The following is a 26,282-nucleotide window of genomic DNA, read 5'->3' as shown; positions in this document are numbered from 1 at the left end:
CCTCGCTCGGGCTGAGACCGAGGTTGATGCGGAATACACCGTGTTGTATTTTATTTATGTCATACCCACCTGATAAAACCACTGTTTTGATGCGAAATGCGCCAGAAGTTGAACAAATTTGTTGCCCTCGAAAAAACAGCGTTGCAACAGTAATGTTCCAACGTCCGAATCAGGTATTCGAACTTTCGATGGCGCCGTACTCGGCCCACTCGAAACAGTTCGATTTATTCGAATGGAGCCCGTGTGATAAACCCGGGCCGTACGGAAAGTTACCATCTGGTCCGGAACAACGTAATCGAACGTTTTCGCGTCACAGGTATGACATAAAAGATAGTATCAAACTAGCCAAGGACTCACAAGGAGTGTAGTCTGCCAAGAGGTGTATGTTTGCCATGTAGGGAAACACACTCCTAAGCCGGCTTCACTCATCTGCCAGCTTTTGATACTAATTTATGCTACCGTAGGATTTGCTTGGAGATTACCAGTAAGAAGGAAAAGTCGATGATGATTGCACAATACAAGATGACAGGATTGCATCATCCTAAAAATCTATCACATGGTGCAACAAACTTTAAAGACCCTCCCCTTTTTCCTTTGTCCTTTTTGCAAACCATGTGTACAGTACTTGACATGCTGACATTACAAACAATCACAGCAGTTGATTTTTACAAGGGAATATCATATCCAAACACACGAATATCATATCCGAAAAAAAGTGCACTGTTGTGTCATTGTTGTCAAGACTATTTTGTCCACTAAATCGCCTTGACCAGAGAGTAGAGTGTATGTCGAAGGAAACCTTTGTCCTTAAGAAAATCGTCTGTAATCTTGTATAACATTATAACTTTAGAATCTTAAAGATGAAAACAAATTGCAAACTTGAAAGTAGTCTAGAAAACTTAAAAGACAATTTTGTGTCCATTGCATTGGCTTGACAACCAACCAGAAAGTGGAACGTGCGTCCAAGAAAACTTCTATATCGTTGTATAAAATCTTAAAGACATATCTAGCTCGTACCGAGGAACAGTGTAGAGGCGTCCGAGCTGGGACAGACCCGGTCCGTGCCCTCCATCGTTATTTTCTGCTGTTTAATCCCCGTCACCGGGTCTATGGCGTACCAGGTGTCCGTCTTTCCGTCCCGTGTACAGAATCCCGTCCGAACTCTTACACGGGGAGGCGTTCACCAGTTCCGGGATCGTAAAGGGGAGCTTCGCGAGTCCTTCTGAGGTCCCCGCGCCGCCGAAAACGTACAGGGATCCGTCTTTCGGGTCGGGGAGGAAGGTAGGACCTGTGGTGATGTCCGAAGGCACTTGTATGACCGGGTCTTCCTTCAGCAACCATCGCACAGTGCCGGTTCTGTGGCTGATGGCGTACAGAGTGCCGTCTAGAGTGGACACGAAGAGCAGGGACTCCGGTACAGATAATGTTGTCGGCGTGGCTCGCTCGGAGGAAACCTCCAGCGATGATAGAACGAGAGACAAGAAAAACTGAAGCCACAAAAACATGGTGTCGTCGTGTCGTCGTTGTTGTGCTTCCGGTGCGACGACATCCAAATCCAAACGGTTTCTCGTAGCTTCGCGCGATTTTTAAGGGCCCTTGATCTTTCCAACAGTGTCTTCGACCATTTCTGACTGAAGAGAGGCACCGAGGAATTCCAGAAGAAAAGGATTTGGCGAGAAAGGCGGCAACTTTCTGGGTAACACGTCAGACCAAAACACAACTTCCATTTCCTAAAGCTGACGTGGAGTTCACCAATTTGCGGAGGACACCACACGTCAACAAAATAAAATGCCTGATGATACTAAATTACTTCAATTAAGATACTTTTTTCAGACAAACACTGAAAAAAAGAGACAATCTAATGGTACAAATGATATATTGAAATTATTTCGTGTGATTATTCTGTAAAGAGTATGTGATTTAAAAATGTAAAAACATTAACTGATAAGGAATAAGCAGATAAGGAAGACGAGTATGCGGTCTTGGTATGACATCCCGGGAACGAGCGTATTTAGGGTCAGAGGTTAAAGTTGTCAGATTTGCACATTTTTCTCCCAGCTGTGATTATTTGAGTTTTCAGCGATTTTCACCATGTTTGTGTCCTGTGAGAAAGAACCAAACATCCCGAAGGGATACACACTGCTCTTGGTAAGCGATCCCTTCTGTTGTTCATGAATTTCCTTGGATAAACGTTTTTGTAATGCGAAAAAAAGCATCTCCAGGGTGGGGAGGGGGGCGTTGCAGCATGATGGTGCACATGTTGGTTGTAAACATGTGCTTGAACCGTTTTATAATGTAACTTTGGGGAAGGACTGCTAAACTAAGCATGCCAAACGGCTGTCATTCGTTTAGCGTAGTGGTCTGGCGTCTTGGTTTGTGATCTAGCACCCTGGATTCGGTGCAGGTTCGAATCCAGGCAGTCAGAATGGAGTAGAGTAGAGTTCTACTCCTTTCAACCAATGTAAGAAATGGACTAATGGACTATGAGACAATAAGACCTGTATCCACAAATAGTGCTATCCCTAACGCAAAACTACCGCAAACACTCCATTTAATCCCTATTATGAAATTAAATCCTCGTGAACTTAAAATGTATTTGCATTACATCATTAATTAAACAACAAATTGCTTTCCAGCCTGCAGTGTCCGTAGGGAACGTAGGCCAGCTAGCTGTAGACCTGATTGTCCACACCCTGGGTATGGAGAGGATCGGCTACCTCCACACAGACTGCCTCCTGCCCATGGTCGGCAACAACCCCTTCTCTACATCACAGGAGGACGCTTCGCAGCTGGCAACGGGTGAGGAGACATCGCCTTTCCTCTTGTTTAGATACATGTACTAGGCAACACCCTCGCAGAGAGGAGATAGGCGCCGCCAGGGGACTAAAAGCTTGTTGAGTCAGCATAATAGTTGTTGTTGTGCTGCCTCTACGGCTGATTAAAAGGCTATGGCAGGGTTGAACAAGTTTTCTAAAATCCACCTGCCCTCTCGTGCAAGCACATAAAAAATGTACTTGCCCGAACCAATTTTTCACTTGCCCAAAATTCAAATGTCACTGTTACTAGTATATGCATTTTCACTTCCAGCAATGGAATTCTCTGTAGACAATTGCTTGATGTCATGACTGTAAAAGGTAACAAGTATATCAAAATTGCACTAAAATCAATGGAAAAATCTTACTTGCCCGATCGGACAAGTGGGGTAGGACATGCACTTGTCCGAACAGCACTTTCACTTGCCCTGGACAATAGGGCTAGTGGACTTGTTTATCCCTGCATGGGACTGATGGTGATGATGATGACTAGGCAACAATGTAACCCTCATTTGGAGTGAAGTACCTTGGGAGATTTAATTATACATACACATTAGATTGTAAGGTTTGATCTACTCATGGGACCCCTACCCATTTCACGTGTGGTGGGTTCTTTATTGTAACTGAAAATGTGATATGTAGCTCTCCTGAAACACTGGACCACAATTTAACGTCACACTATTATCCGAGGGATATCCCTAACCGAAGCTAGAAACTCAATTACACCCGAGTGAAGGGAGGAAAGTTGGGTGACGTGTCTTTCCCTTAGCCTAGTATCCAGCCGTATCATGGCTCCTGAGTATCTTCTGTCCTCTCCACAAATACTATTTGGGACTATAATACGGCTGGATACCAGCTAGGGAAAAAAGTAAAAAATCTTGTTGTCTAAGCTCTCTTTCTGTTTTCCAGGCACAGAGGTGTACAGATCAGTGGAGAAGAACATTGTTGCAGTGCAGCAGCGAGCACCCCTGGTGAGAGGCAAGCAGTGCGAGTTCAGGAGGAGGCTCCTGGAGTGGGCCAAACAGTGTGGCTTCAGCAGGGTGGTACTGCTAACCAGCAGTCATGCGTATGAGAGGATAGACACACAGATGACAGGGTGGGTGCAGAAAATAACATGACACCTTTCGGCTATTTCAACAAGTCTAATCTATCTGAACAATGACCTGTTTGCAACAATTTAAATTGTACATCTGTCACAATAATTATTACAACCCACAAGTATATCTATTCAGCAATATTTAAAACCAAAAAGCACAAATTTTTCTTGGAATTCATGACTGTTGCTTCCGTGAAATAAATGTCAATATATGTAACACCAATGCTAGTTTTTCTTCCCAGACAAAGAGATTGTTGAAGATACAGGGCAAAGTAATGACAGTGTTTAACAGTGTAGTACCTCAGTAGTCAGTAGTACTATTATTGCAGAGTTTTTTTGCAAAACTTCAAATCTCCAACGATAAAAGAATGTAAGGATGCTGGAGTGAAGGAGGCTGTACCATTATACCGGCTATATAATACAGATACAGGCTACAGTGTGATACAAACCTGAAGTATTTCCCCTGTTTACAGGACACAGCTGAGATAGCTGCTGAGCCCAGAGTTACTGTTTTCTTAGGACAAGGATCAAAGAAGATCAAGACATGACCAAAGATATTTCTCTCTACTGTTCTCAGGACCCAGCTGAGATACCTGCTTAGTCCAGAGTTGCAGCAGTCCGTGGGGAAGGCTGTTGGTGAACTGAAGTGGACAGAGCTGGAGAGGAGGAGGCTGTACCCAGGGGTGGAGCAGAGGGACGGGGAGGAGCAGACAGGAGTGTTCATCCCCGGGGGAGGCATCGCCAGGAAATTTTACCAGGAATGGTACGTCCCGAAGTTAGATTGGTTGTGTCATTCATCCATTGATGTGTTTGTTCGTTTGTTCATTGACTCATTCTTCCATCCATCCATCCATCCCTTCATCCATCTGTCCATCCATCCATCCATCCTTCTACCCATCCATCCATACCTCCATCCATCCATCCATCTACCCATCCATCCATCCATCCATCCATCCATTCACCCATCCATCTAACCATCCTTCCATCCATCTACCCATCCATCCTTCCATCCATCCATACCTCCATCCATCCATCCATCACCCATCCATCCATGCATCCATCCATCCATCCATCCATCCATACCTCCATCCATCCATCCATCTACCCATCCCTTCATCCATCCATCCATCCATCCATTCACCCACCCACCCATCCATCCATTCCCCCATCCATCCATTCCCCCATCCATCACCCATCCATCCATGCATCCATCCATCCATGCATCCTTCCATCCATCCATCTACCCATCCTTCCATTCTTCCATCCATCCATCCATCCATTCACCCATCTATCTACCCATCCATCCATCCATCCATCCATGCATCCATCCATCCATGCATTCACAAATCCATCAATCCATCCATTGTATGAAGTTGTATATTTTCTTGCAATGTAGTGTTCACAGGCCACAAGTGACCTGAAGATACGGAACCATCAAAAAGTATGGGGACTTTCATACAGTCAGTAACAGCAAAATAAATCTTGAAATCCTACTTAATAATTAGCAATATTTGCTAACTGGAGGACAATCTTACAGTCAGGGCTGATTTTGGATTTCAGTATCTTCTCCGATAAGGCGATAACAAAGCAATATATCTTCTTGTACTGCTGTAAACATTATCAAACATTTATTTATGATCGTTGATATGAAATCTCTCCCCTCCCCCTCCCCCCAGCTGCGAGGCAGGTTTTCCCCTTGCCGTGCTGCTGACATTCTGCGCGGAAGGAGACAACATTCCCGACGCCTTCTCGTTAGCAAATTATCTCAACCAGTGGCTACAGTTGGTGCCATGCAAGGTGAGGGTTTTAACTTGAAAGTTCATCTGTGTTCATCTGATGATCTGATGATCTGTTCATCTGATGATCTGTGTTCATTGAAGTCTTATTGAAAAAGTTAAACTGTAATTTCCAACACAAGAAAAACTGGAAATTTTTGACTTATGAGCGCTAGTTCTTGTCAAAGAATGAACAATCCACTGTGACGTCATGTTATGTAGACAGGACATGTGACTTGGTGAGCAGTGGATCATAAGTTAAGGGCGGGGTTGCTAGCCCTTCCCTTTTTAAGGTGCTCGAGGCATCTCTGAATACGCAACCCCACATTTTACATCCCCTCTGAAAGACGGGTGCTACCCCAGCCAAGATGCTCTGGGATTTAAATGGGGTCTCCCAACCACCAACATGGGACGGCGTGGAGCAATTGGCAGCACGTTTGACTCAGGTCCAGAAGGTCCTGAGTTCGAGCCCCGCGGTGTCACCAATCTTGTGCCCTTGGGAAAGGTACTTTACACGACTTTCCTCACTTCACTCACGTGAAAAATGAGTATATAGGCTACAAAAGTCTTCAGCATATTGAAGTTGGTAGCCTCAAAACGAAAGAAGAACATGTAATTGAAACCAAGAGCTCAACTGTGAGGCTGCTGCAGGTCTACAGGGACATCCCGAGTGAGGGTCTACCGCACAGCATTTCCCTGCTGAACACGTATGGTTGTAATTTTGGACCATACTGTAAGGGGGCACTCTTCTTGGATTTTTTTTTTACCCTTTGTCATAACTTGAAGTACCAGAGGTATGAACCCAGGATTTATGTGTTCAAAAGTTTGTATTCTGTTAGATAGTTAGAACTATCGTTAAGTGGAACTTGTTGGTACCAAATACAGTAGGGGCATCCATACTAGACAGCTTTAAACAACACTTGCAGCTAGATGTATAAAGGTTACATACATACATCATCGACCAGCGGTCGGAACCAGGCAAGTACAGATTTCACTCCTTAGGCCCCTATCTGACATAGCTTGCTCTAAATTCTCAAAATCAATACCAGAGTCTCTGGTCAAAGTGTCCATAAAAGTCAAACTTCTGCAATGTACCCGGCCACTTGGTTTCCATCGAAGAACAGAAGACACTAATTCCTGTTTTGCTCGGCAACAGTGTCCCGCAAACTTTACCCTTCGGTGAGTCAGTTTCTGGGTTAGCTGTGGGAGATTTCCATATATGGTTTTGAGTGTAGCATGTTGAGTCCATGGTATGTTCTGTGCTCTGCGAAGTAACTTTGTGTAAGTCCCGTCTAATCTGTTCTGTAGTTGACAAGTAAGTGTCCAGGTTTCCGCACCATAAAGCAAAATAGGTTCCACTCGAGTAGTGAATACTTGGACTTTCAATTTGTTAGGGATATTAGACTTCCAGATTTTGTCCAATTTGTTGCTTGCCTCCCATGCTAGGGCTTTCCTAATTTCAAAGTCCTTTTTAGGACACATGATGTAGGAGCCAAGGTATTTGAAGTTATCAACCCTTAGGTTGTACAAATGTTAGGTGCAACAGGTCACATATAACCAGCTGCTGCCGCACAGCATGCATGTAAAGCTGGTGTGTCTTACCAAAGAGCTGTTAAACTAGCTATACAGATGTGTTTAGTTTTTTTTATGAAATACATGCTGCAGATACCGGTACTGTGAGCCTGCATGCAAATTGACATGCCCTATTAAGCTGTTCAAAATGACTAGACATGGAATAATCTTTGAATGCATTACTGATTTAGTATTTTCCTGTGTTCCATCTACAGAAGTCTGGAGGTAAAGGAGCCACCCCCCAGGCCGAGTGGAAGATCCCAAGTTCCTGGACTCTCCTGTTTGGCAGCGCCTATCCCCCAGACCTGTACTGATGCAGCTGTTCCCAACTGGGCATCTCTTCCTTCAATTACTCTTTAAGGCCACACCAAATTTATTTGCTACTTCTCAAATTTTTTCCCAAAAACATTTTCAAAAGGTCTGGGGTGAATATATCAGGCTTAAATAACACCAAAAAAAAAAAAAAAACAGCCTGAGGAGTTGAATAGCAAATTTTATACTTTGAATCCCTTCCTTTGATTTGTTACTTATGTTCTGAATAAAAGGCATCGTTTTCAAACTGAAATTATGTTTGTGTCTTTGAATGGCAATATTTACAGTATTGTGCTAGCAAAACCTTCATTTTTTTTCTCTCTGAAATTTTTTTTCATGTAAAAAAAATGGACAAGTGTATCCGGTAAGCAACAAATAAAATTGGTGTGACCTAAGCTTGTGAAGCTCTGCAGGGAGGGGGGTCCCCTCCCCTAAAATTGATAAAGAAGCCCCCTACATACATGTATTATGCTGTACCGATTTGTATGTTGTGTATTCTCTTTTCATCCTTGAATGTTTTTTGTATGTACATCATATGTTTAAGGCCCATGTACACATTGGCATTTAGAGGAAAGCCTGCTCACCATTAACTGATCAAATGTGTAATTAGGAAAGGCTTTGCTTTTATTATGCCCATGGTTGTGGAAATCCAACAATAAATATGTATAATACTGTTTGTTTTCATTGCATGCGTGATGCTTTGGTTAAATTTCTCTCCATTTATTGGCCATCACTAGAACACCTTTCAGGACCAGGATCCATTTGGATGCATGCTATATATGGGCAACAGAAAACACAAGTTCCCTTTACAAGTTGCTTTTCATTACATGCATTGGGCGGAAATGAGGGTCAGGCAGTTGTGCATTTTTATATGTAAATGTTATGAGTTGAGAACATTGCTTTACTGCCCAACCCTCATTTTGACCCAATGCATGGGAGTTTGTTGCTACCTTCATTTCAATTTGATTAGAAAAGCCTTGATGTTTCTTAAATGTCTTAAGTCTAATAAAGAAGGGGTGATGTTCATGTCCTTGCATCGGAGGTTGTATACTAAGTTAGCTATGTAGCGATTGTGTTCTCGGCGCAAAAGCACCAGCTACATCAGCTACATATAGCAGCGAGAAGCAGAACTCCAGTCAGAAGCAATGAGGAAGGTGTCTATGAGACATCGAAACTAGTACATGTACTCTTTACTTGTAATATACATGTAAACAGAATTCTCCTATATGTGTATCCTGGGATAGCCTACTTATGCTCGACAAACATTGATGACAACCGAGACTGAATTAGATCATAGTGGAAATTGACATTTAATGGGTGAAGGGATAAGACAAAAAATGTGCGAGGTACATGTGACTAAAAGTGACCTACACATCTGTACAAATGATAAATTAAGGTCACAAAGTGGGACTTGAACGCCCAGATCAAAACTCAGGATCAGAAGAAAAAGGCCAGTTTGGCCATCAGTAGTGTATTCCCTTAAGTGTTTATATATTTATATATGTACACAATACACATTAGTATTAGACAAACAGCAACATTTAAATAACGGTCAAGGCTACATTTAAAAACATGTAGTACTTCACATCATGTAGCAGCTTCATTCAAGTCATTGCCATTAAAAGTTTCCTTGCTAATGCTCCACCCCACCCAGAATCAATGCATCCCATACTTTTCTCGTTCTGAAAAATCACAAATATAGACATTTTCTAGATACTACATAAATAGGTATCACATCTAAGGTAAAAAGTACAGACTCGCTGAGGTAAGAATATAAAACTGGCGTCACCATACAAAGAGGAGACCCCATACCTTGAAGACTCTAGGCATACAAGACGCAGCATTACACATCAAAGTTTGTAGTTATACTCTTACCACAGCTTTAGTGCTGCAAAAGGATTTGGTATTCCACAAAAGTTGACCAAACTGACTGGACATACACAAATATTTTCTATTAAAAAAAAAAGGAAAAGAAAAAGCCGCAATCAATGCAGCAAAAAAAATTGTTCTGTACATTTGAGGAATGCATTGTGATGATCTGTCTATAACAAACACCACAACTACAAACTAGAGTATGAGTGAAAAATATGTTGAAGTAAAACACCTCATTGATGACAAAGAGTGCAACTTTGTTGATCCATCTAGGCCACGAGGTAACGTTGGCGTAAGAAGTAGCATGTCTGGTTGTGCAAATAACAATCTACATGTAGTTCAAGCCAGCTGAAAAGCTAGGTGTCTTTCGAAAAGCTACGTGTCGTATAAGTATATTGAGAATCTGTTACCAAAACCCCAATGCACGGACAATACATCCATACTGCAGAGGATGGCGGTAATTTCTGTATAATTATCGGTGATTATTTATGACGGTCACGCCAAGGAGTCTGAAAACGTGTACTGGTTCATCGGTAAGAGGCTAGGACCTCCCACGGTGCCTGCTTGGTGACCTAAGAATAAAATACTCTCTCTTCCGTTTGTTTGTAATCCTGATGCCAAACGACAAAAACACCAAGCACAACCACCTCTAAAATAAAGTCGCTGTTCCTCATCATAAAACATGCTTCTTCCAGCAATTCCAGTCTTCATTTTAATAAAATTTCGCACCCAGCCCCCCCTTTCTTTCTTATTCTCCCCCCGTCCCTTCTTACAACTTCTGCACACGGCTCTCCCAGCTTCTGTAGCTCATTCGCGATCTCGTTGGGCAGGTCTTCCGCTGACCTGTTGCCGGAAGTACTTCTCGATCTCCTTGACCTCCTGGGTCCAGAAGTCTCTGGGCAGGGAGAACAGTTCCTGCATATCCACCTCCTCCTTCAACCCCTCCAAGTTCAGGGACCCTTCCGAGGGGATGTGGCCGATGGGGGACTCCCGGGCGCAGTCCTCGTTGTCGACCCTGCGACAGATCCAGTCCAGCACGCGGGAGTTCTCGCCGAAGCCTGGCCAGAGGAACCCGCCCTTCTCCGCCTTACGGAACCAGTTGACGTGGAACACCTTGGGCAGCTTGGCGCCCGGGTGGTTCTGCATGCTGAGCCAGTGGGTGAGGTACTGCCCGAAGTTGTAGCCGAAGAACGGTCTCATGGCGAAGGGATCGTGCATGATGGACTTGCCTGGAAACGAAAATAAACAAATAGTTAATTGTGAATGAAAAAAATGGAGTATAAATTTGCGGTAACATTTGTGGTAGCACTGTAGTCGTTGGACAGTAATGCAAATAGTTCACAGTAAAGCGGCCCATTTTTTGCTTGCTTATCTGCTATTAAAAGGGTTCTAGAACCACAGGCATATAGTGTAGTACTAGCACAGTAAAACTGAAGCATCAGTGATCTGTTATATCACTGTTGAATCTAAGTTCATTACTATTACAGTTTTAAGTTCTCATATTATTTTTTGAATCTAAGTTCATTATTGTTATGACTATATTGAGATCACTTTTGTTATTTTTGCTGTCATTTTGTTGGATGGTCCCCCAACTCGTCTTTGTTTATTTGAAAACCCAATAAAAAAAAATAAAAAAAAACTGAAGCATCATAGTGCACACAGGGCAGCAAAGTTTCCTCGTTGTTTAAGCAGCAGGGTGTATTTCTTACAGGGAGGGGTTGTTAGCATTTTCCAAAAGACAGCCCAACCAAGATGTCCTTCCAGGATTAAACCAGGGTTTCTTGGTTACTTTTGCTGACACAAAACAGCACCAAATTGTCTGTCCTCACCTTTGTGCTCAGCAGCTGCGGTCGCCTCCGATCTCATGGCAGCGCCGATGAACACACCATGGGTCCAGTTGAATGCCTCGTACACCAGAGGCACGCCCTTGGGTCTTCTGCCGCCGAACACGATCGCGTCGATGGGCACGCCCTCAGGGCTCTCCCAGGCCGGGTCCATGATGGGGCACTGGGCGGCGGGGGCGCAGAAGCGAGAGTTGGGGTGGGCGGCCTTCATGTTCTTGTCAGTGGGGTCGTACTTCTTCCCTAGCCAGGTGGTGATCTCAACTCCCTGTGGACAGACAAACAGTTGTGATGTTAGCATCATGGAGCTGTTTTGGTGCAATCTTCTATCAAAGGCTTGCACAAGATAACATGCTCAAAATGCCAATGCACAGAGATATATGTGCAGTGTAAATAAAATACAGTTTTACAGCTTAGCCATAGTATTTGGGCTCATTCACTCCATGTTAAGCCCTCAGACATTTTCCTTGGCACCTAAATTTTCAGGTTACGTGAACGAGTGCACCAATTCCCAAAAATGATGAAATTTGATAAAAAATAAAAGCTGACGTTTCCGTACCTCCTGTGGCTTCTCCATGCCTTCCCACCAAACACCACCATCACTGGTCTCTGCTACGTTGGTGAACACCGTATTACTGTGGATCGTCCTCATGGCGTTGGGATTCGTGTCCATCGACGTTCCGGGCGCGACGCCGAAGAACCCGTTCTCCGGGTTGATGGCGCGAAGCCTGCCCTCGTCGTCGAAGCGCATCCAGGCGATGTCATCGCCGACGCACTCGACCTTCCAGCCGGGGAGGGTGGGCTGCATCATGGCGAGGTTGGTCTTGCCGCAGGCGCTGGGGAAGGCTGCAGCGATGTACTTCTTCTCTCCCTGGGGGTTGGTGATGCCCAGGATCTGAAACAAGCCAGGTGCGTTAATTAGATGCATTGTACAAAAATAAAGTTACTGTTGTTGGTCATTTTTACTACATCATGTAATGAGTCTACCTTATTACACTGCACAGCAATATTCACAGTGTATGACTACAACTTTGTTGTGCCGTGAGGACGTCTTGAAATATGCACATTTCCCACTGCCGATGAACAAAGGAACACGCTTGAAAGTAACAAATGCCAATCTAGCAGGAGATTTTAAAATTCAGTATATTTGTCCTTTTTGCGCCAAAATTTTACAATACATCCCTTTAAACTAAGTATTCACATTGATTTCCAACTCTTTGTTTGTTGGGGCACCACAGAAAATCTGGCTATCAGGTTTCTCCATCCTTCTCAGTCTTCTGTTCTTAATGTTTCACCTAGTACCTGTTCTTTATATGATGCCCAGGATGTGTAACAAGCAAGGCACGTTCAGCTAAGCATTCACATTGATTTGCACCTATATGTCCTCAATTCATCTATCTCTTTGGCTAACTATTTGACCGTTGAACAATCAGTTTTCTGCATCCTTCCGTTTGCTGTTCTTCTTAATGTTTCAACCTTGCTCCTTTTGGGAGATCAAGAGGTGTAAGTTTTCCTCCACAAAACGACCACAAAATAAGAGATTAGGGGGAAAATACCATAAAACTGTTAAAGAACAGGCATTTGAACTGTCTCCAGGACCAATCCTTCCGTCCTGAGAAAAAGATTCACCCACCCAAAAAAAAATCCAAAATCAAAAAAAACACTACAACATGGACTTCAGAACAATTAGTCAGAAAAAATCTAAAACTGAAGACAGCCCAAGAACTATAGGAATGTCATTTAACACACTGACAATGCAGCTTTTTCATTTGACTACTTGTTTGCCTACTCACCAGCATGTGCTCTGCCAGCCAGCCTTCGTCCCGGCCGATTCTCGAGGCTATTCTCAGGGCGAAGCACTTCTTCCCCAGCAGGGAGTTGCCTCCGTAGCCGCTCCCAAACGAGATGATCTCCCTCTTGTCGGGGATGTGGGCGATCATCACCTTTTTAGGGTTGCAGGGCCACTTTTTCGTGCCGTTCTCTGGAGGGCAGAACCATAGCAATGCAATTTCCACACAGTATTTACAAAGCGTGCGTGGGAGAGAGCCCCCACCCCTTCCTAAGCACCTCGGCAGCTTTTAAGTGGCTGAGGTGGGTCTGACCGCCGCCTCTCGGAGCCGCGAGAGGACCCGGGTTCGATTCCCACCAGGGCGCACCTGTACTGCTGCAAGGCTTACACAAACGGTCGCCGCTAGCTCGTGGCAAATGGCATAAATCTTAGGAGTACTGAAATAAATGGAATCATAAGGGCAGGAGAAAAGGAAAGAAAAAGAAGGAGAGGAGGAGGAATGTGTTTCGGTTGGGCCAAGTCGAGACGTCGGATGGGGTAGCCACCTGTCGAGAGTTGGGCGGAGATCACGCGGACACGCCGTGGCCACCAACGCGACGACACCGCCGATCAGTCGAACCTTTTAATCCCCGAAGCCTGTCAACCTGAGGTGATGGGGGCTGTGGGAGGAAAGAAATCCGAGAAGGACCGTTAGATAGTAACCTCAACCGCGTTCATCTACGCTAGTGGAATGGGGAGAACCTGGCCAGTCGGGGCGGTGCCGTTTACAGCCCTTCAGTCCGCAAGACGACCCCCAGCAGCGCCTGTGACGATACTTACTCGTAGCCCTCCACCGAAACAGGAGTTTCATCCAAAATTTGTCATCACCAATGTCCTTTGCACAGTCTATAGGCTTTGTTATAACTTTACTGCCATGTTGTGCATGCAAGCCATGTTTCATTATCAAAGCAATAGAGGTAGTGGTTTTCGAAATGCACGATCACATCACGTGTAATTTTTAGCCACAACAGTGGAGATAATGATGAACATGCTCTTTGTAAACTATGAGACTTTTCTGAAGCATCCAAGTAAGCAGAGAAAGTACAAAGACCGGCTTTTAACTTTGGAAAGAAATACTCAATGCAAAATTTACTCAAGCAACTGGAAAAGTTTAGAATTAGTAAATGGTCAATTCACAGATGCTTGAGTAACTTTGGCATTCAGTATCTCGTTTCCTGGATGTCGAACCTTCATCGAAGTTTGAAAAGAAATGTTTCTGAATCAAATTTTCCACATAAAAAAAAATGCAGGAGGAATGCAGCGCAGGGCTTAAAATGCAAAAGGTTTGCAGAACAGAAGTTAGGCATGCTGTGGAAGAGAAAACATGCAAATTGTATTGTTCATTCTCCATGCAGATTGAGAAATAAGCGCTGTTAGCCTTCAGTGACGGCTTTGTGTTGGATGAAACTCCTGATGGCACTCACCCCAGGCCAGGCCCTCCAGGTTAGACTGGTGTACACTATATTCAGGGCTCGAAATACCTTTTTCTGCATACCTGCACTGGTGCAGGTAACATTGAAAATCACCTGCACCAGAGAAACATTACCTGCACCACTCTGAATTGAATTTAGGAGGTATGGATCATACATGTACTAGAATTGTACTAGTAACAATCCACATGCACATTCATCATAGGGCATTTATGTATAAAACCCAGTACATGGACCAGTGCAGGTTAGGTGCAGGTAGACACCAGAAATACCTGCACAGCTCCATTTTTTTTACCTGCACTAACCTGTATATGCAGGTGGTATTTCGAGCCCTGATGTTGTTAGCATAAACAACCTGGATTTTGTGGATGACATTCATCTGCAAAGCTGGGTTTTTGCAAGAGCCTAAACTTAAGAGGTAAAGATTGTGTTGTAATTGTTATAAAAATATTATTACAAAAAGAGTTTTCCTGTAATCAAAAAGACCTCTTGCATAATTTAAGAAGTCTCTTTAAAGGATGTCATCCATAAAATCTGTGTTTGTCCAAAGAATGTCAGTTTATTCTTAAACTTTCCTGGAGTGCATTTTGCCCACCTTTGAAGGACGAAATACTCGTGAAAATTTACATGACTTCTGCAAAACCAGGAAACCATTCAAACAAACCGACAATCAAGAACTTTATTACATAACAGCGGGGTTGTAGCCAGCACCCGTACTTCAATCCTTTGACTGAATTTTGCAATTGCTACAGGGGAAGGAAAAAAATTTGCCCTTTCCGTCCTCCTTGCATAATTTTTCCACCACAACAGATGCCATTGAACTGCTCAGTCTACCAGCAAAATTCAGACCTAAAAATGCAGGAAATAGCATTTCAGAGGGTCTAAATCTTATAATTGGGCACTTGCTAAGATTAAAAATTAAGGAGATGGAAATTATTTCAGGTTGGCTACAACCCTGCATAACAGTCACATGCAGACAAATGCACAAACACCAGAACCTGAAAGACCACCTTGAAATCAGAAAATAACAAATCAATTCTCACGAAAAGCTCACGGTTTTGGGGGGGAGAAACCATGGTCTTGAAAAAGACTTTCAGCACTGTGACAGTAAAATGCAACTGAGGAACAGAACATTTCTAAGCTTTGCTGCCATAGGATCATAATATAGAGAATACAACTTTTCAAAGCTGAAATTGCAAGTGAACTAGTTACAAACAAAAAAAAAACAGCTCAAACCAACCTTGGTAAAACCCATGCCTATGAAAATTTTGACAAACGACATATGGCCACACCAATTGATTTCCATGGTTCTCGGATTTTTAAAATAAAAATGTAGCAAGTGGACATCAAAAAAGCATAGGGTAGGGAGGAAAACTTGAATGTTACTGTATTCACTCCAAAAAACTGAGTACACCAAGGCATAAATCTGGTCCTCTGGCTTTGTTTTCATTGTGCTTTTTCCAGTTAAGCATATCTTATTATCATTTTTAGAAATCCGTGAACCAACAGGTTATTTGTCTTCAGTCTGAATTGTCTTACAACCTTTCCTATTGGACATCTGAAATTGTCTTCATTCATAGTTATAGTATAAAAGACCTGTTTCTTCCAGATCTCTTCAGTGTCACTGACGAAGGATAGTGGATTCTATCCGAAACGTCTGACCGTTTCAAAACCATATCCAGTTGCTTGAGTAACTATTTTTGGCGCAACAGGTTAATTGGTGTGGCCTAACGTTTAAATTACACAAACGTGAATTAACCAAGAACAGCTAGTACCTGAATCGGGGATGGGCGCTCCGACCGAGTGGAGGCACTTGACAAACTCGTCCTCGCCGATGGCGTCCAGCACGTTTGCACCCATCCTAGTCATGATGCGCATGCTCGCCACAACGTACGCGGAGTCCGTCACCTGGACGCCGTACTTGGCCAGCGGAGAGCCCACCGGTCCCATGCTGTAAGGGATGACGTACATGGTGCGACCTGTACAACAGAGAGACGGGGAAAAATGGTTAGTATTTCCAGTGGTACCTGCAGAATATACAATAAATAAAGCTTTCTCTAAATCATAGTTCCTTGATGTAAGGGATGACGTACATTGTGCGACCTGGACAACAGAGAGGCGGGAAGAATGGTTAGCATTTCTTGTGGTACTGGTATAATAGATCATAAATGTCTCATGCTTAGGTCCCCTGCTGTAGGGTATGACGTACATGGTGAGACCTGTACCGTTACAGACAGACAGGGAGAAATAGTTAGTGTTCCTTTTGGTACTGGTATAATACTATCAATAGATAACGAATTAAGCTTTCACTAAGTCATAAATGTCTCGTGCTTAAGTCTCTTGCTGTAAGGGATCACGTACATTGTGCGACCTGGACAACAGAGAGATAAGGAGAAATTGTTAGCATTTCTTGTGTTTAAGTTCACAGGGATTTAATTTCATGCTGGCGGGAAAATTTGCAGTAGTGTTTGCATTAGCACCATCTCGCTAACTGAAATGTATTTACAGGACTGTACTGTAGTAACATACTGTGATGGAAAACCTGACGCATCAACGAACGGTCAGTCAGAAACCACTTCCTGGTTACTAGGCAAGGGTGCTGAAAACGGACAGAACAGTCCACTTTTGATTTGACAGTGCTGGCACTGTCACTGATCTAATCATATCTTCCCTTTCCTTTCCTTTGAATGCAAACTACTTTTGTAGATAATGAATGAAGCTATCTCTAAATCATAAATGCCTTGTGCTTGATGCAACCAGACCATGAGGATTTTTAAGACACCAAAAGACTGTACAGAATAAATGGCACACAAGGTAAGAAGACACAGGTGCAAGGCTTGTAAGCTTGTGACAATGCAATAATTTCATCTTGACATCTGAGGTTTTGTTGTATTCTGGATACATATTACTTATTATCCTATCTAAATTAATGACTACTAATTGTATATGGAGATTAATAATCAAAAAAGTTTCAGATAAACTAAGGGGTTCATTTGTAGATTAAAAGCTTAGATTACCATAGAGAAAACTGCATCCAAATGGCATGGGATCTACATGGATACAACAGTCTCTGAGTGGAATTTATTAGTGCCCATAGGATCATCCCCCTTACTGACTGGGAACTATAATCAGCCAATCAGAGCAACATTGATGTTAAGTCTTATTACGTAGCGCTATGACGCCAGTAGGTGGAAATATCCGATACGTGAGACCGCATCCAATTAGGGTTTATAACCACGGTATTAATTTTGGCCTGTAAATTTCCTACAGTTAAGTGACCCGATATGATGATAACTGGATTCGGCCAGTCTGTGATTTGAGTGGGTGGGCGCACACTCCCCGACCTTACCCAAGGTCGTGCTAATGTAAAACCCAATTCTGTAATCAAGGGAGCCAAATGCACGGGAATTTCCAGCTCATCTATGATTAGGACGCTGTAGTGACGCACTGACAAAGAAGACCAAATGGGACAAGAATTCCCAGAAATTGAGGTTGGGACATGTTGATCTTATTATATGGATGACGTCTGCGTGTGCATCAAGTTTAGTCGGTTTCCAAAAAAAAAAAAAGTTTTCAATCACACTCACTGTTCATTGTAAATCATACAAAGCTGCTGCAAAAATGAGGAAAGATATGCGCAGCTTGCAAAACAGATTCTGCAGAACTGATATTAAGTCTCTTCCAAAATGAAAGAAGAAACAAAGAAGATCATGAAATAGCACAGATGAAGAATCTGTGTGTTTAGTTTAGCCTTCCTGCCACATAGATTTCAACATTTTTTCCCATCATTCATTTTGTCATTTGCACACACACACACACCATCTAATGAACATGGCCTAAACAACCAATGGAAATAGTGGTGGAATTTTCCAACGAGTTAAAAACAGATTGAGGTCCAATATCCAATGGAAATTCCCCGGGTTTTCAATCACTGCCATTGTATTTTTCCACCAGGAAATATCTATCACCTTCGAGCCATTTTCCATTTTCTACTGATTAACTCAATCACCCTTTTGACAAATGACACTCTTTGGCCAGTGGATAAGGATTTTGGTTAGCTAACTTATATCGAACTGAAGCTCTGAGGAAGATGTCTGATAGGTATTGAAATGTCAGCAGGCACAAACAAACAAAACAAACTTTAAGTTTAAATGAAAACTCTACTATCCTATGACCTACCAACCTGATGAAATTATTTTTGGAGGTAACTTGATAATAAAGTAATGGCAACGGCCAAAATGAACGGACTTGAATCATGCAGCAGTTTCTATCATGTATTTTGTATGTATGTAAATTGTGTATATAGACTTATATTTTTTTAAGTTAGAGGACTCAAAAGGACTCTAAACTATGTAAACTGTATCTCTGTTATATACCTTGTCTGACCCTTGCCTCTTCCCTCCTGACTTTAATGAAAAGTGGCCTGCAGGTCGATTTGAGCTTTCATGAATAAATAAAGGTTCAAACAAACAAACAAAATAACCAACTGACCCCTCATGCAGCCAGGAAACCGTTCTTCGAAGGCGATCTCCATGTCCTTAGGGGAGATCCAGTGTCCGAGCTGTCCCTTCACGCCCTCCGCGGGCTTGGGGATGGTGTCTCTCTCGTTCTCCGTGCAGATCACCGTCTTGCTTTCTACGCGGGCGACGTCTTTTGGGTCCGTATTGGCCAACCAGCTGTGGCAAAGACATATACGAATGGCAAGTAAGTCCAAATTCTCGTAAGAGAACATGAATGAGATAAAATTGACAATATGCAATCTCCAAAAAAAGTGAACACCTTCAAGGTGGCATGAGCACTTGTAAAAGGCAGTTTACGTCTTGAACACTTAAAACAAATATTTAAAAAAACATCACACTTCTTAAAAAGAGTAGGGGTCCACCTTAGCATGAGTGGATCAAACCTTGCAGTCTGGTTTCAAGCAGCTTGTACTTACTGTACAAAACTGGTCCCTTGCACCTAAAAGCCACTTACACAAAACAAACAATTGATTCCGATGTGTAGAGAATGGCCGACTCACCAGTTGTCGTACTTGGGCAGTTTCTTGATGACCTTCTGTGCCTCCAGCATGTTCAGGATGATGGTGTTCTCCTCCGTGGTACCATCACAGATGTGGATGTTGTCTGGCTGACAAATTCTCGCCTGCTGCTCAACCTAAAAGCGAAGAAAATAGTTTATTCATTAAGAAATACAACACTTCTCCTTCCCACGGTAACTTTACAACAAGCTCTTGGCAAACATTGCAGTGAATGTTCTCATAGATTGCAAGTCACTGATAGCCTTGTCAATGACAAGTCAATCCAAATTGCACAGTTTCAATTCAGTGATTTAACAATTCAGGACATCAAAATATGTGGCCTCACCAGTTTGGCCCTACTGGTCAGAGAAAACACTGTGCGAAGACTAGTCGACTGCTGCCCACCTTTGTCAGGGACCCCCGCACCAGTATAATCAAATACTTCTACTGAACTTTAAGTTGAATGATGACAACTCACCCAAGTTCTGACGCGGGGTTGCAGCTTGTCCAGGACCCCATGTCAGGTATACTCAAAACCAAATACGTATACCATACTGGATAATACTTCTAGTTCTACTGAACTTGAAGTTGAATGATGTGAGGACTGTAAGACTCACCCAAGTTCTGACGCGGGGCTGCAGCTTGTCCAGGTCGCCATGTAGCGTGCGGACGCTGGTCTGGGTCTGGGCGGGAACGGGCGGCATTCTGTGGACGCTTCTGTGGGCCTGCTTTATAATCACCGTACACCGACTGCAGGGGAACACACAGGACAAAAACACTGCATCAGTACGCTGTGTTGTGTTGAAACATACCCCACATACATGTACTTCTCTGTGCATCGGAACATATATTAGCTATTTAGCCACTGTAATAAAACTTGTCAAACTTGTCATATACAAATTTCAAACATTTCAAAGCTGGTGTGTTACCCCCAAGGGCGGTTATACCAGGTATATACTATAGAACATATACAACACTTTATTTGAAGCAAAGAAAACTTGTTATTAAGCCATGAAAGATTTGCACATGCAAGTTCTAAAATACAATGAAACTGGACAGTTAGAAAAATGAAAAAAAAAGTCAAATCTAATGATTAAGCCATGCACCAAACATGGAATCTGACCGCGCACTTTGTATTTACCATTTTCAAAGTTAAATACTGGACATAAGCCAAATGCTGGCTATATCATGACTTTGGGAGGTCAGCCTCAGAGTACAACATGTATAGCAATCATGTGCAGACAAACTTATGTCCATTTCCTATCAAGATCTGCGCAAGAGACTATAAACATTAGATAAACTGTGATACAGCACCACTGCACATATTTCAACCAGAGCAGCTGGCCAAAAGGCAAAAGTACCAAATGTCAGTTGAGATAGTCATCATAATTCATATTACCAAGATATGGCTAAACTTCACAACTACAAGGCAAATGCCCCATGGCAGTTAATATTGTTATTTGAATGATAAAATCCATGTGTTGCTGTTGCTACCCAAAGAAAGCATTTGCCCCATCTATCATATGTCTATCCATGTCCTACTAACACACTTTCAGGACACCAACAAGCCCCAGCACCATACCAGAAATCCTTGACACCATTTCTGGGTGGACTCAAATGTTGTTTTCGTTGTCAGGAAAAAGTGTCGGTGGATTTACAGCCCGGCCAAATAAAACTTGGGATCAAAACAGCAAAGAAGAAAAATTGATAAAAAGCTAGCGATAATCTTTAAATTAATGTTTCAAATTTCAACAGACCAACAGCTAAACCACTTGTTTTTGCCAAATGGACGACCCAATTTTTATGGGTGCTACATTTGCATAGTGCATTAGGTAAATGTACAGGGGAACTGTACACTTAAGTGATTGCCTATCTTCTCTCTGATCAAATTTGTTCCTTTTACTAGCACATAATGCAATAGCCTATTTATGCATCACCCTTGGACTGATATTCAATCTCCTGTTTTGCCCATAGAATACAACACTATAAAGTATGTACCCAAGCATAGGAGTGACCACCTCTACATAAGGACCACCTGACATACAGTGCAGCCTGTACAAGTGACCCCTCTATATAAAGACCACCTGCCAATGACATACAGTGAAGCCTGTACAACTTACTAGTACAAGTGACCACCTCTACAAAAGGACCACCTGGCCAATGACATACAGTCAAGCCTGTACTAGTGACCACCTCTATAAAAGTACCACCTGGCCATTGATATGCAGTCAAAATCTGTACAATATGAAAATATGACAATATGACAATTTGCTTGTGTCAAAGGGGAAAGTCATCTAGTAAGTGACCACCAAAAAGTTAAGAATCCAGTCTATACGGTAGTGGTCACTTGTCCACATAGACCAGATGCTACCTGCCACAAGTGGTCTTCTTTCACAAGTGGTTTTTTTTTTTTTTTCCATGCCATGGTATGACAATTACAAAAATGTTGTACATCCACCTCATACGGAGAGGCAGACAACATACGTGCCTTTAGGACTTAAATACAAACAGTGGCAGCTCCATTGACACACCTGCATTCAAAAGGTAACAATAGGAACGGGCGGAACATAAATCCGACCCTGCCTATCATGTGACTAATCACTTGATTGGAAAAGGTTACCGCAGGTGACGTGGGTTCTGACGTCCTTCATGATCAGTAACGACTTCCTTTGTAAACAAATGTCAACAGGACCACGGAATCAGCTATCGCCAGTTTAACATACCGGCACGCACCTCTGACACACCCCAGCGCTGTCATTCCTTTACAGCCTGAGATTAAAACAAAGCCTCTTAGTCTAATTTTACTTTCTACATGTTGTTGTAGTTGTATTGAAACACATGTGTATTGGCGTAGTGTCTGTCCTTCCGTCCTTTGATAGAATTTTGCTGCTGGGGACGGATATAAATTTTGCCCATTCCGTCCTCTATGATGCACAAAAATCGGAATGTAAAGATATCAAAACATATGCCATTGATTGAACCAAGCAGAGTCTAAAAGCAAAATTTGATAGATTTAATTAAAAATTTTCCAGGGGGAACATTCTCCCGGACCCCACTAGGATCGTCGCACCTTCTGCGATCGACAGGATGTCAAAATTAAAAAAAAATTCAGACTGACTAGAATAGAAAGCTGTATTGGCTATGACGCTAGTCAGCAGGGGAGGAAACAGTCTTCCTGCAGCTGGACTTCAAAAATCAATAATTTGGATTCAGAAGCAAAGCTGAACATGTCCCCAAACAACAGGAGTGATGCATCACTATTCCTTCAGGGGCCTGTAGGTACTTTGGAAGTTAAAATTGATGTAGTACAAATACCATGGTATATGTATGGACTCCTGAAGGGAAATAGGAGCTACAAAGCTATCTCTGGAATATATCAGAGCCACTGTGCTTCAGTCAGAAAAAAATGTCTTCTTGCACCTGGTGTAATTCTAGTGCTGATAAAAATCACTAAGGTTTCAGTTCCTAGATTCCTTTGCTAAGCTTTATCAGCAGCAAATCTTTTTTTCTCATCTTGACAAAGACTCATGACAGCCAAAAGCACAAAATGTCCACCTACCGTAAAATGTGGCTGGAAACCTTGGATCGGTATCACTAAAACTAGTCACAAAGCTATACTGCTTTTAAGGAGGTCAAAGAGGCTTTCAGAGCTGGCTATTCAGTTTTCATGAAAGATCACGGCAGCCGCTTTAAAAGCTGCCTTCAACAAGCCTTTCAGATAAAATCGTTGCATTTCAGTCGGACATCCATGAGACAAAATGTTAGTCCAAATATCTCCCCACACCACACACCCAATCACACATTACATCATCTTTTCAGTCACAGGAAGTCAGAACTTCCAAGAAGACAATTTTTCCCAAACACTACCAAGACCAAAACCAAGCACCCATCTCTTTATATCCCTTAAATTATCCAGCAGAAATTGAATATTCAAAATAAAAATTTGAACAAAGCAAAGAAACCTTACAAGTAAAAATTTGAATGAAAAAAATTCTTCAAACTCATAGTCATACTAGCTGGGACAACTCTAAGCAAAAAGGCCCAATAACTCAATATAACTGCTAATATGACTGGAAAACAACAAGAAAATTGCTTAGACATAGAACAGAAGTCTAAAATGAATACTTGATAGAAATCCTACCTCTTTTGAGCCGTAAGAAGAAAGGCTGACTGTCTTAGCACCTCCAGGGTGAACAGTTCTTGTAAAATGTGAGAAGAGACAGCCCTAGCCATGCTTTTAAACCAGGACAGTTAGTCACCACTGACGCACTGGGGACGTGGTGAATGGGACTGGGGTGGGCTGACAATACTGCCTCCTGATTGGTCAGGGTGCAGCCTGCTGCTCTCTGATTGGTCAGAAAGGTGGGCTGGGAGGGGGCGTCATCATGAGGTCACCTTGCATGATGCAATCCAATACAGGCTGCCGGCAACCGGCACAGGGTGGAATTTTCCACAACCTGCTTACGACCAGTGAAATATTCTGGAATTTTCCGTTCATATTGACTTAACTTGGGGTAACTATAGTTCAAGCACCCAAGTTCAGGGCTGAATGGCCAAAATCTTGTATCTTGAGTTTTATACTGTGCTTTGGAACACAACTTTTTTTCTAAAATTGCTGAGTCAATAAGGTGATACAGTGACTAATGCTGTGCTATGGAGTAGTGAAACATTGTGCCAGGACTTACAGGAAAAGGATAGGAAATATAAAGAATTCATGCGTTCATTGTTGATAACATGCCCATTCTTGGTAATGTCTACGCCCTATGCTTTTTGACCATGACTTGTACTTGCAAATGACATGCATTATCTCTAAATATCTAAAATGCCCTTCTCAAAAAATGTAGTTCAACTAGTCCGATCTGGCTTCAGGAAACAACATACCATGCAAATCCTTAAACTAACATCAGACAACATTAGTGCTGTGAAAACATACACAAGACTGCTATCAAATTTCAAAACAATCTCTTCTATACACCTAGGCTAAAACTAGTCTTCTGTAGGTTTGTGCTATAAAATTTTTTGGTGACAATTCTTGCCCGAACACTGCAGCAAATATGGAAATATTGATTGCTGTGCCATGTGTTACTGTCCATTTTTTTCTCAATTCTAAAATTATGCCTACAAAGGAAACACAAGCTGTTACATGGAGTCACAATTGTGACAAAGATTGGTGATCTTACATTAGTTCACTACAGCTCAAAGAATGTAGGAATGCCTCCTTGCCACAAGTTGCATCACCCTGGATGAACAAATTATCCAGATTGACATGACAGTTTGTTCTCTGTATTTTTCCTTCTGCAGGTATTGCATCATGGCCCCTGCACCGCACGTACACCACCCAAACTCCATGCATTATTGATCCATTTATATAACAGTCAGACATCGTTAAAAAAAATCATTTCAAAACAGACGTGACGCTTTATGCAGATCTCTAACCACTGACAAATCATGTCACTGTGCACAGATGGGTCCCGAGCTAGTGTTATGCCGAAGGGAGGTTATACCAGCTATGCAGTTGTGCAGGTAACAAAGAAATTACCTGCACAAGAAAAATTTTTCCTGCACCACTCTGAATTTAGTTAGTATGGACCGCATTAAAATTGTTGAGGAACCATGCTATGCTATTTTTTCCCCTTATACTTAATAAGTGGTAACAGTTAATGCAGCTAATAACAATACATATACGCCTACATCATACATTCATAGGACTTTTATGTAAAAATCCAGTACATGGACCAGTGCAGGTAGCCACCAGAAATACCTGCACAGCTCCAATTTTACCTGCACTATTAAACGTGCATATGCAGGTGGTATTTCGAGCCCTAAAATTCCAACCATTTCTAATTGCGTTACAGAAACTTAGCACACGTATTCAATGATTTCAGAATATTCCCAGATTTAAAGTTATTTTTTCTCAGTAGTATTCCGTATTGCTGACTTCATATCAAGAAGAAAATTCAGCCTGGGTTTCTACTTTGAGAAGCTAGAATCTTTTTTTCAATCGAGTTTTCTTTGCCTCAAGAACTCAAGCAATGATTCCACATGAAATCAATACCCTGGAACATACAATGACATCACACATGCTGGCCTGTGATTGGTCGAGCCTGGGGGCTTGTCAGGGGAGTCGTCTTGACGTCAAAAGGAGTCAGCTGATTCCAATCAGTCCAATGATGCAGCAACAGAAAATTACAGTAATTACCATTTCCAATCAATCAATAGAGCAAGCAGATACAAATCTAAAGTGATTTCCAAGACACTGCTGGTAGGAAAGATTGTTGTCTTTTCCATTGCCTCAACCTTCTGCTCAACTTCAACCATTTTTAACATGTAAAGTTGTAAATACTTGTTGTAAACAAGTTTCCTTGTAACCGGAGAGATCTGGTTTGCCATTGGTTTAACCTGGGGCTTGATGGGGGAGTTTTCTTAGTTTTCTTGCAGACAAATAGTAGACACACCCATCATTCATTTCATTTTAAACCTTCAAAGCTATGTCTGTTTACTCTGTTACCATGTGGTTATGCAGATTGACCAGTCACACAGATCCAATTGATTACTCTAGTCAAAATCAAATGAAAGATAGCTGTTTCTGATGTATGAAATTCCAACAACACTTTAAATCACTTCAAGTTCCATCCAAAGGTTGCCCTGTCACATTTAATTCTAATTTTGTGATTGGTCGAGCGCTGGGGGCTTGCCAGGGGCGTTGTCCAAAGGTCAGATAGAACC

General features: G+C 42.4%; 3 protein-coding genes across 3 annotated transcripts in view; 1 reads left to right on the top strand and 2 right to left on the bottom strand.

The window, feature by feature from the left end:
• LOC118418587 (serine/threonine-protein kinase/endoribonuclease IRE1-like) overlaps window positions 1-1,751 on the bottom strand; it is an 8,440-nt gene extending 6,689 nt beyond the window's left edge. Inside the window, 2 exon segments of the mRNA XM_035824580.1 lie at window positions 1,018-1,126; window positions 1,128-1,751. Coding sequence (XP_035680473.1) covers window positions 1,018-1,126; window positions 1,128-1,505 — 487 coding nt within the window. The 5' untranslated portion in view covers window positions 1,506-1,751.
• Window positions 1,752-1,897: 146 nt separating this feature from the next.
• Window positions 1,898-8,244, top strand: LOC118418589 (proteasome assembly chaperone 2-like). Its single transcript, XM_035824583.1, has 6 exons — window positions 1,898-2,148; window positions 2,637-2,799; window positions 3,723-3,909; window positions 4,487-4,672; window positions 5,586-5,706; window positions 7,472-8,244. Exons 1-6 carry the CDS (start codon window positions 2,092-2,094, stop codon window positions 7,568-7,570), a joined length of 813 nt encoding a protein of 270 aa, XP_035680476.1. The 5' UTR covers window positions 1,898-2,091; the 3' UTR covers window positions 7,571-8,244.
• A 610-nt stretch (window positions 8,245-8,854) lies between these two features.
• Window positions 8,855-23,854, bottom strand: LOC118418588 (phosphoenolpyruvate carboxykinase [GTP], mitochondrial-like). Its single transcript, XM_035824582.1, is given in 10 exon segments — window positions 8,855-10,273; window positions 10,275-10,669; window positions 11,270-11,549; window positions 11,841-12,176; window positions 13,075-13,262; window positions 16,315-16,518; window positions 19,031-19,215; window positions 19,560-19,693; window positions 20,174-20,306; window positions 23,698-23,854. Coding segments are annotated over 10 exon segments (2,073 nt in total). The 5' UTR covers window positions 23,790-23,854; the 3' UTR covers window positions 8,855-10,147.
• Window positions 23,855-26,282: the final 2,428 nt, after the last annotated feature.

Source organism: Branchiostoma floridae, chromosome 6, assembly GCF_000003815.2.
Source record: "Branchiostoma floridae strain S238N-H82 chromosome 6, Bfl_VNyyK, whole genome shotgun sequence".
Classification (NCBI taxonomy): Eukaryota; Metazoa; Chordata; class Leptocardii; order Amphioxiformes; family Branchiostomatidae; genus Branchiostoma; species Branchiostoma floridae.
This window is presented reverse-complemented; position numbering and strand designations above follow the sequence as displayed.

What these genes read in the sequence shown, in the direction of transcription:
- LOC118418589 (XM_035824583.1), top strand. Translation starts at nt 2,092, where the DNA reads ATGTTTGTGTCCTGTGAGAAAGAACCAAACATCCCGAAGGGATACACA. An exon ending in ATAGACACACAGATGACAGG is followed by an intron (nt 3,910 to 4,486) that starts GTGGGTGCAGAA and finishes TACTGTTCTCAG; the next exon opens with GACCCAGCTGAGATACCTGC. An exon ending in AGGAAATTTTACCAGGAATG is followed by an intron (nt 4,673 to 5,585) that starts GTACGTCCCGAA and finishes CCCTCCCCCCAG; the next exon opens with CTGCGAGGCAGGTTTTCCCC.